Below are 9,704 nucleotides of genomic sequence, written 5' to 3'. Positions count from 1 at the left end.
TCCATGCAGGTACGCAACATCCATAGAACGTGTCGACTGAGGGCATGCCAACTGAAAGATAAGCTTTTCAGCAAAACACTGAAAGGAGCTCTTCCATTTAACATTATATCAATCTTTGGAAAAAAAGGATTCAAATATTTCTAAAGGCTTCTGGATGAGAAAAAAGATTAACCACCACCTTGAGACATTAATTGACTAGGACAATGGCAGAAAAGTTTGACTGCATCAACCACGTCCACGGGTTTGATCTAGGTGTCCGTTACATCGAGTTGAAACCTTTGGGATATGGTGCCAATGGATTGGTATTTGCGGCAATAGACAGCCAAAGCTACCGTAAGGTTGCAGTGAAGAAAATCACTATTAGCGACTCTCGAAGTATCAAGCATGCTCTCCGAGAGATCAAAATCATCCGTCGATTAGATCATGACAACATCGTAAAGGTTTTTGAGGTTCTCGGTCCCAAAGGAAGTGATATACCTCGGGACGTCTGTAGGCTAAGCGTGGTGTACATAGTCCAAGAACACATGGACACAGACCTTGCTCGTCTTTTGGAGCAGGGGCCCTTCTCAGAGGAACACGCTAAGCTTTTTATGTACCAGCTACTTAGAGGACTCAAGTATATCCACTCAGCTAACATACTACACAGAGATCTAAAGCCAGCCAATATCTTTATCAACACCGAAGACCTTGTGTTGAAAATTGGTGACTTTGGATTGGCGAGGATTGTGGACCCACATTATTCACACAAAGTAAGTGAGCTACATTAAAACCCATTGGCTTAATCTAGCACTGATATAAAGCACTATTAGCTGCCAAGTTCAATTTATTGGGATAGAAAACGACAGAATCTTTTATACCTGCTTGCAGAGAGGCAGAAGAAAGCATTTGTGCATGAACTTCTTGCTTTTAACCTCAAAAGCACTGGGCAGCAGTAGGTCTCAGTAGGTGTGCTGAACAAATTGTTTCTGCAGACAGCTTATAGCAAAATGCATAGGACTAGCACCCTGCCTAAATATAAGTGAGACAAGCTTCGCTGCCTTAAAGGCTAAATTGTAGATTCTAAAGTTGGGCTTGTTTCCACTAAAGGTCCAATCTGATGGAGGAAGCTAATGGGCCTGCAGTCCTTCAGTGTGAAAGGGCTGTACGATATTGTCCATAATCAAATAATCCACTGATATACAGGGCCTAAAATTCCAGGTCTCCTGTTCCACCAGCAGATATGCTGAAGGAATAAGATACATGGCTGTCAACCACTGAGGATGCTGACCACGTTCCACATCTCAGGCATAGAGTCATTTTAATAATCAGGGAGGGTGACCCAGGACTGCAGAAGAAATGTCAAAAAATTACTGTGGTACCTTGCTGCTGCTTGGAAGGAATCTAGAGATCTTTACCTCACCTCAGATTAAAAAAGTATTAAGTGTTTCGTTCCATGGGGAAACAAAGTGTGGTGTTGTGATTATCTTTGCTCCTAAAACACAGTATGGAATGCGTGACGGCAGTCAGCAGTCACCATCTATGTTTGGAATGAAGGTAGATATACTGGTTGTGATTTCTGGGATAGCCCAAGAACACCCCAGACATGTCCCAAAAGCTGGTTGCAGACACTGGATGAGAAGCATCTCCATACCAATCAGGGTTTCCGAAGGTTCTTAAATGAGGTGGTACAGTACCGTAGTGGTTATGTCACTGGAATGTAATCCAGAGGCTTGGAGTCAATGACAGTAAAAGAAATCTATAAATAAATAGCTAATAAGAAATATGGGTAAAAGTGATTGTGAAGCTATGTCAATGTAGTAAAAACTCAGCAGATTCCCTAATGTCCTTTCAGAAAGGGAATCTGTCATCACCTGGTCTGTGGAAGATCTGATCAAATTACACAGCCCCCCCATATGTAAGATCCTGAGGCATTTTGACAGGGTGGGATGTGGAGAGGATGTCTCCTCTTGTGGGAGAATCTAGACCTACGGGTCACTGTTTAAAAGTAAGGGGTCGTCCATCTTAGACAAAGATGAGGAGAATTTTTTTCTCTCAGAGTGTCGTGAATCTTTGGAACTCTCTTCCTCAAAAGGTGTTGGAAGCAGAGTCTTTAAATATTTTTAAGGCAGAAGTAGATAGATTCTTGATACGTGAGGAGGTGAAGGGTTATCGGGGTAGCAAGAATGTGGGATTGAGGTTAAAATCAGATCAGCCATGATCTTGTTGAATGGCGGAGCAGGCTCGAGGGGTCGAATGGCCTACTCCTGCTCCTAATTCGTATGTTCATACGTACCACAGAAATTTCAACCTCAGAATATTTAGGCTCAGATTTGAACAGTAGTCACTTGGATGAGGTTAGAGAAATGGGGCTATACCCTGCACAATTAGCAGTTTCAGGAGAGAACCCTGAGAATACTGGGGACAGGGAATAGTTTTTATTTAGGGAACTTTTCTTTTAAACACACCAAGCTTTTACAGTGAAAGTGTAGGTCAGCTGCAGGTCAACTCATTGAGTCATAGCTCACTTACACTGGTGACTAAATTTACTTCAACATGTGTTGAACCAAATAGGGTATGATCTCCTGGCGCTTTAACTAACCTTGCCTTACTAATATAAAGCAACAGCATGTTCTTTTTATGAGTTACTTACAATTGCAAATGAAACATTTTCAGAACCTAAGGCCACACTTATAGTGGAGTTACTGTTTGAGACTATTACCTGTTTCGAGTGACACAACAACTTGCATTTATTTAGTGCCTTTAAGGTAACAAGATACCCCAAAGGATGTAGCAAAGTACCAGCAAACTTGAATTATACCGCTCACTTCACTTACCTTCCTGGCTAACTAAACCAGAGCCAGCACATATATACTTAGAGCTCTGTTTATCTCTGTCCAAATACTGCTTAGATTTTTATGTTAAACAAGAACCAACAAAATACACGAGTCTGTGGCAGCATTAAGCTTCTGAATGTGGAACTATTTCTTTGCCCCAGAACTTGCTGATATATAAATTGGTCCCTTTGCTCAGGTATGCTTGAAAAATGCTTCCATCAACACCGCAGCCCCCCGCCCCCTCCCCACACCCCACCTTCTCCCACCACCGCCGCCACAGCCCTTCCAAACATCTCACTTTCAATTGCTATACCCTTTACCAGCTATCAACACTAAATCTAACCTGGCTTCCTTCCCCAAGGTACATGAGCATGTTGTTGCCATACTGCCCTGTAGCAGTGCCTCCAGATTCCCTCTTAGAATCCTTACAATCTGGTTCCTGTCCTGTCAAGAATACCTTAGTAAAAGTCAATAATTAAGTCCTCTGTGACTGCAATCATAGTATGATATCCCTCACTGACCTGTTTTCTATGATCAATTGCTGCTTCCATCATCACTATCTCTGATCTACGGTCATTCTGCGTCAGCTTCTGTTTATTCCTGTGGGGTCTTCATATTTCTAATAATCATTAATTCTCCCACCCCACAGCCAACTCTGCATTGCCCAAGGATCCATTTTAACCTTCACTGCCGGCCTCAATTCCACAACCATGTCTGTGCTATCAGACTACCTATCTAATGTCAATTAGCCAGATCTTCTTCCCATTGAATATTGGGAAACTGAAGCCATCTTATTCAGTTCCTGCCAAAAATAGATTCTCTTGGTCATGACTGAATCTTCCTTGCCAGCTACTATGCTCAAACTGAACCTCAATGTTCTATTTCACCCTGAACTGAGCTTTAAACCTCATAATCTATCCATCACCAAGACAGCATACTTTCACATACTTTCACACCTGCAACATTATCTATCTTCATCCATCCTTGATCTTTCCACCATCAAAAGTTTGCCTGCTTTTATTACCTCAAGACTTGTCTTCTAAAACACTCCCTTCACTGGTCTCTGAGCTGCTCCTTACAGAAACTGCAACTTGTCTGAAACAGCGACAACCACACCCCAACTCACAGTAAATCTTGCTTCTTTCCTCACTGACCTCCACTGGCCCCGTTTCTAAGCTAATAAATTCAAAGTTCTTGTCCTTATTAATAAATCCCTCCATTTTCTTAGCCCACCCTAACTCTTGCTCCTGCTATTGATATGATTTTACAAAATACTGGCAGCCGATTTATTTTGATATATGATACATAGTTCTTGAAAATAAATAAACTGGGCTCATGTTGCACATCGCCCCCTGTAAAGATGGTGGAATGATGGCCGCGCATGTACCTTGCTGCACATTGCCCCCTATAAATATGGCAGCTGCGCATACAACTGCGCATGCACGGCCTGGGCAGCAAATGCAGCCTTGAAGAACTTGATCCTCATTGCATCACCTCTTCCCTTTCTGTCTTTTAAAACTATCTCAGAGTCTTTCCTTTCACTACCTTCAACCAACTCTGCTAAATCCTCTACCATTTGGTCTGCCTTTTTCCAATGGGAAGGACTTTGAGCAGTTTTATTATGTTGCTTGCAGAAAAAGCCAAATAATTGGCAAATGGAGTTTGACACAAATAAATATGAGGTAATACATTTTTGTAGGAAGAGTAGGGAGGTCACTTATTACTTAGAAGGTGTGAGCCTAGGTGGAGTAGAGCACCAAAGGGATTTTGGAGTAGAAATACATCAGTTGTGCCATAGGCTGTATAGAACCTTGGTTAGGCCACACTTGGAATATTGCGTGCAATTCTGGTCGCCACATTACCAGAAGGATATGGAGGCGTTGGAGAGGGTGCAGAGGAGGTTTACCAGGATGCTGCCTGGTCTGAAGGTTATTAGCTATGAGGAGAGTTGGAGAAACTCGGATTGTTCTCACTAGAGCGACGGAGATTGAGGGGCGACTTGATAGAAATTTACAAAATTATGAGTGGCATGGATAGAGTAGATAGTCAGAAGCTTTTTCCCAGGGTGGCAGAGTCAATAACTAGGGGACATAGATTTAAGATGAGAGGAGAAAACTATAGAGGAGATGTGCGGGGCAAGTTTTTTAAGCAGAGGGTAGTGAGTGTCTGGAATTCGCTGCCAGAGGAGGTGGTGGAAGCAGGTACGATAGTGGTGTTTAAGAGGCAGCTTGACAAATACATGAATAGGATGGGAATAGAGGGATACGGACCCCGGAAGTGCAAAATGTTTTAGTTTGACAGCAATATGATCGGCACAGGCTTGGAGGGCCGAAGGGCCTGTTCCTGTGCTGTACTTTTCTTTGTTCTTTGTTCTTTGTTAGCAAGGCCATAAGAAAAGGAAACTAAGAACTAGGCTTTATTTCTAGAGGGATAGAATTGTAAAGTAGGGAAGTTAATGCTAAACTTGTATCGAACCTTTATTAGATCACACTTAGCAGTACTGCATGTAGTTCTGGTCGCCATATAAAAAGGATATTGAGGCACAAGAGAGACTGCAGAGAAGATGTACAGGGATCATACTAGAAATGCATGGGTTTACATATCAGCAAAGGATTGACAGGCTCGGTGTCTCTTCTCTCTGGAAAAAAGAAAGTTGACAGGTGGCCTAATAGAGGTCTTTAAAATGATGAAAGGTTTTGATAGAATGGATACAGAAAGAATGTTTCCTCTTGTGGGGAAGAGCATAACGAGAAGCCGTCAATATAAGATAATGACCAAGAAATCCAATAGGGAATTCAGAAGAAACTTAATGAGTGGTAAGAATATGGAAGTCACTGCCGTAGGGAACGGTTGAAGTGAATAATATAGATGCATTTAAGGGGAAGCTAGACGAGCATTTGAGAGAGAAGAGAATAGATGGTTACCATGGTAGATTTAGATGGGAAAAGATGGGAGGAGACTTGAGTGGAGCATAAACATCAGCATGGACTGGTTGGGCCGAATGGCCTGTTTCTGTGCCATATAACGTTTGTAATCCTATGTAAAAATGCAATATAAATATAAGATGACGTTGATGAAAAATAGCATTTACAAAGTTCCAATTTTTTATAAAAAGCTTATTTCAAACTTATTATAGTGCGAAGCTAAAGTGGCACAAGATTCCCATCCTAGAAGGATAACATACTGTTTGTTTGAGCTGAATTTCACAGCGGGAGTTGGGGGTAATATTGCGCTGCTGACAGGCTAAACGAGCAGAGAATGGGACTTCTGCCCCTCACTGGGAGGAAGTCCTGCCCTCGAGAGCTGCCAGCTAACCAGATTAACTGGTAGCTCTAACAGTCCCAATAGCTCCAGAACTGAGTAGTGGGCCCTGCTGGAATTGCAAGTAGGCCCCGGAATGAAGACAGCCTTGGCATCTGGACCCAGGTAAATCCTGGGTTTTGGATGGGAAGGGATGGAGGTTGCCTAGGGAGGGGGGCAAGGGGCGTGGTGGGGCGGGGGGTGTGTGGTGGAATTTGAAGGCCAGGCGGAGAGGAACAAAGGCGGGGGTCACATCTTGGAGCTGTAGCCCTGATGCGCACATGGCATCCCTGAATAATGTGCCTCCCTTCCCACCTTTTCCACAAAGTTGGTTTAAAAATGGCCTTCTCACTCCCACCCATCTGCCCACGCCAATGGTACTATGGTATGGGCAGTGTAATATTTGGGTCAATTTGGCTTGTTAACAAGTTGAAATTGCTATTAGTTATTTCTTTCAAAATGGCAGGTGGGCTCCAGATTTTCGTGCCTGGCCGCCTACCATTTTATGGGGATTGGGTCAGCGTTGGGCGGGAAGATGGTGGGCTAGCCACCCTTCATATGCTACATGTCACCCTGCCAAAAACACACCCAGCGAGGGGGGCCATAAAATCCAGCCTGTTAAGTTTAACTTTGAGTGATTTTGCACTGAAGTTATATGACAGATTTCATATTGGTGTAAAGCTGAACTGGCTTGGCATTACTGTAAATTGTGTAATTGTTTCACATGTGCCATTAGGAAATTGGAATAAAGCATAACTGTTCTCCCAAGAATATCACATTTGAATGTTTGTAAATTGGCAAATCTTTATATAGTTTTTTTTCATTTGTTCCTGGGATGTGGGCATCACTTGCAAGATCAGTGTTTGTTGCCCATCCCTAATTGCCAAATGGGTTTTTATGACAATTGGTGATAGTTTCATGGCTCAGCCTTTTCCATTCCAGATTTTTATTAATTGAATTTAAATTCCACCAACTGCCATGGTGAGTTTTGAACCTGTGTCCACAGAGTATTAGCCTGGGTCATTGGCTTACTGGTCCAATGACATTACCATTACGCCACCATCTTTTTTTTGTTTATTTTAGCAACAGAACTCTATTTCTTTACATAAATTTGATCCCCTTGGTGTATTTTGGCAGTGTATTTATTATAGGGAGATGGTGGTGTAGTGATAATGTCACTGGACTAGTAATCCAGAGGCCTAGGACAAGGGTGAGGGGGTAGTTGGGTGGTCAGGGTGAGGGGTTGGAGTGTCAGACGTCCTAGGCAATTCCTACTGAGTCATTGCATTGGGACTTCCAAAGGGTTCAGTCGCCTATCTTGGGGTGGGGGGGCGGGTGGGGTACAGGGATACATCCAGCCTCCAACTATCCAGAGACCAGAAGATTTGGGCCAATAACCTTTTAGAATGATTGATCAGACTTTTCAAGGATCACTTTTTAAAATAGTTTATCTGACCAAATTATTATACTTTTAAAAATATTTAATTTTGAAAAAGATCTTTACATTTTCAATTTTGTAAAACCAAATATGTTTAATAAAACTGATTTTCTAATACTTTTTAATGTGATTTTCCAATGCCTTTTTGCTGCAGAGCTTACTTTATGAAGCTTTTGTTGTGCAGGGACACACCCAAAACTGTCTGCCATTTTTGCCCACTTTGCCCTGCGCAGTTGAACCTTACTTGAACCCTGTATACAGTATTCCAAATATGGTCTCACCAATGCCCTGTACAACTGGAGCATAACCTCCCTACTTTTGTATTCAATTCCCCTTGCAATAAATGATAACATTCTTTTAGCTTTTCTAATTACTTGCTGTACTTGAATTCTAGCCTTTTATAATTTATGCGCTAGGATATCCAGATCCCTCTGCACCTCAGAGCTCTGAAATCTCTTACCATTTAGATCATATGCTTCTCTTTTATTCTTCCTTCCAAAATGGACAATTTCACATTTTCCCGCATTAAACTCCATCTGTCAGATCTTTGCCACTCACTTAGCCTACCTAAATCAGTTTGTAGCCTCATTATGTCCTCTTTACAACTTACTTTCCCACCTATCTTTGTGTCATCAGAAAATTTTACAACCATCCCTTCATCCAAGTCATTTATATAAATTGTAAACAGTTGAGGTCCCAGCACTGATCCCTGTAGCACGCCACTCGTTACATCTTGCCAACCTGAAAAAGACCCATTTATGCCTACTATCTGCTTCCTGTTTGCCAGCCAATACGGTAATCCCCTATACCATGAGCTTTTATTTTCTGCACTTTATCAAATGCCTTCTGGAAATCTAAATATAGTACATCCATCAGTTCCCCTTTATCCACAGCACATGTCCATCAGGACCCGGGCTCTTGTCAGCCTGCAGCTCCAATCATTTACTCAGTACCACTTCTCTGTTGACTATAATTTTCCTGACTTCCTTCCCCACTTCCATTTCCTGGTTTATAGCTGCTTCTGGGATTTTACTTGTAGCCTCTGTAGCGAAAACTGATGCAAAATACCCGTTCAATTAATTTGCCATCTCCTCGTTTTCCATTATCAATTCTCCGGACTCACTTTCTATAGGACCAACACTCACTTTGTTAACTCTTTTCTTTTAAATATATATTATCTATCTACTATCTCTTTGTTGTGCAGGGACACACCCAAAACTCTTACACCCAAAGCTCTTACTATCTGTTTTTATATTTCTGGCTAGCTTTCTCTCATACTCTAATTTTTCCCTCCTTATTAGCCTTTTAGTCATTCTTTGCTGTTCCTTATATTCTGTCCAGTCTTCTGGCTTTCCACCTATCTTTGCACAATTATATGATTTTTCTTCAAGTTTGATACTATCTTTAACCTTTCTAGTTAACCATGGATGGTGTGTCCGTCCCTTGGACTTTTTCTTACTCATTGGAATGTATCTATTCTGCGTATTCTGAAATATCCTCTTAAATATTAGCCATTACATCTCTATTGACCTATCCCTTAACCTAATTTACCAATTCACTTTAGCCATCTCAGCTATCACGCCCTCATAATTGCCCTTATTTAAGTTTAAAAACTTAGTCTCAGACCCACTCCTCTCTCCCTCAACTCCTTTGCCATCAAGGTCAAGAGATGCTCATCAGTTCTTCATGTTCAACCTTATGAAATACCATGCTATAATCAATAAAACACATGAATACATCTTTTTTTCATCTCTATGGCTGTTTCTGATAGCATGCTTACCATAAAGATAGCATTTCTCATTCCTCCATCTTCTATAAAACCACATTGAAGAGCTGAAATTTCTGGCTTTATCTTGCTCTTGCACCTATTCATCAGTACTCGAAGAAGGATCTTAATAATGTGACTCATCAGACTGATTTTTGCCAATTACCTTAAATTAGTGCCTTTTATTACTGACTCTGCTGCCCACAGGAAACAGTTTCTCCTTATTTACCTGTTCAAAATGCTTAATGATTTTGAACACCCCTATCAAGTCTTTCCTTAACATTCTCTGCTTTAAGTGGAACATTCACAGTTTCTCTAGTCTCTCCTCATAACCTAAGTCCCACATCCTTGTTACCATTCTAGTAAGCCTCTTCTTCAAGGCCTTGAT

At 41.6% G+C, this 9,704-nt stretch overlaps 1 protein-coding gene across 1 annotated transcript in view; it reads left to right on the top strand.

The window, feature by feature from the left end:
* Positions 1–203: 203 nt before the first annotated feature.
* LOC144686794 (mitogen-activated protein kinase 4-like) overlaps positions 204–9,704 on the top strand; it is a 69,769-nt gene continuing 60,268 nt past the window's right edge. The window contains exon 1 of the mRNA XM_078552507.1: positions 204–749. Within this exon, the coding sequence (XP_078408633.1) occupies positions 204–749 (546 nt within the window). The remainder of the gene's footprint in view (positions 750–9,704) is intronic.

Source organism: Cetorhinus maximus, chromosome 1, assembly GCF_964194155.1.
Source record: "Cetorhinus maximus chromosome 1, sCetMax3.hap1.1, whole genome shotgun sequence".
Lineage (NCBI taxonomy): Eukaryota > Metazoa > Chordata > Chondrichthyes > Lamniformes > Cetorhinidae > Cetorhinus > Cetorhinus maximus.
Note: the sequence above shows the minus strand (reverse complement) of the source record. Positions and strands in the feature narration are given on the sequence as shown.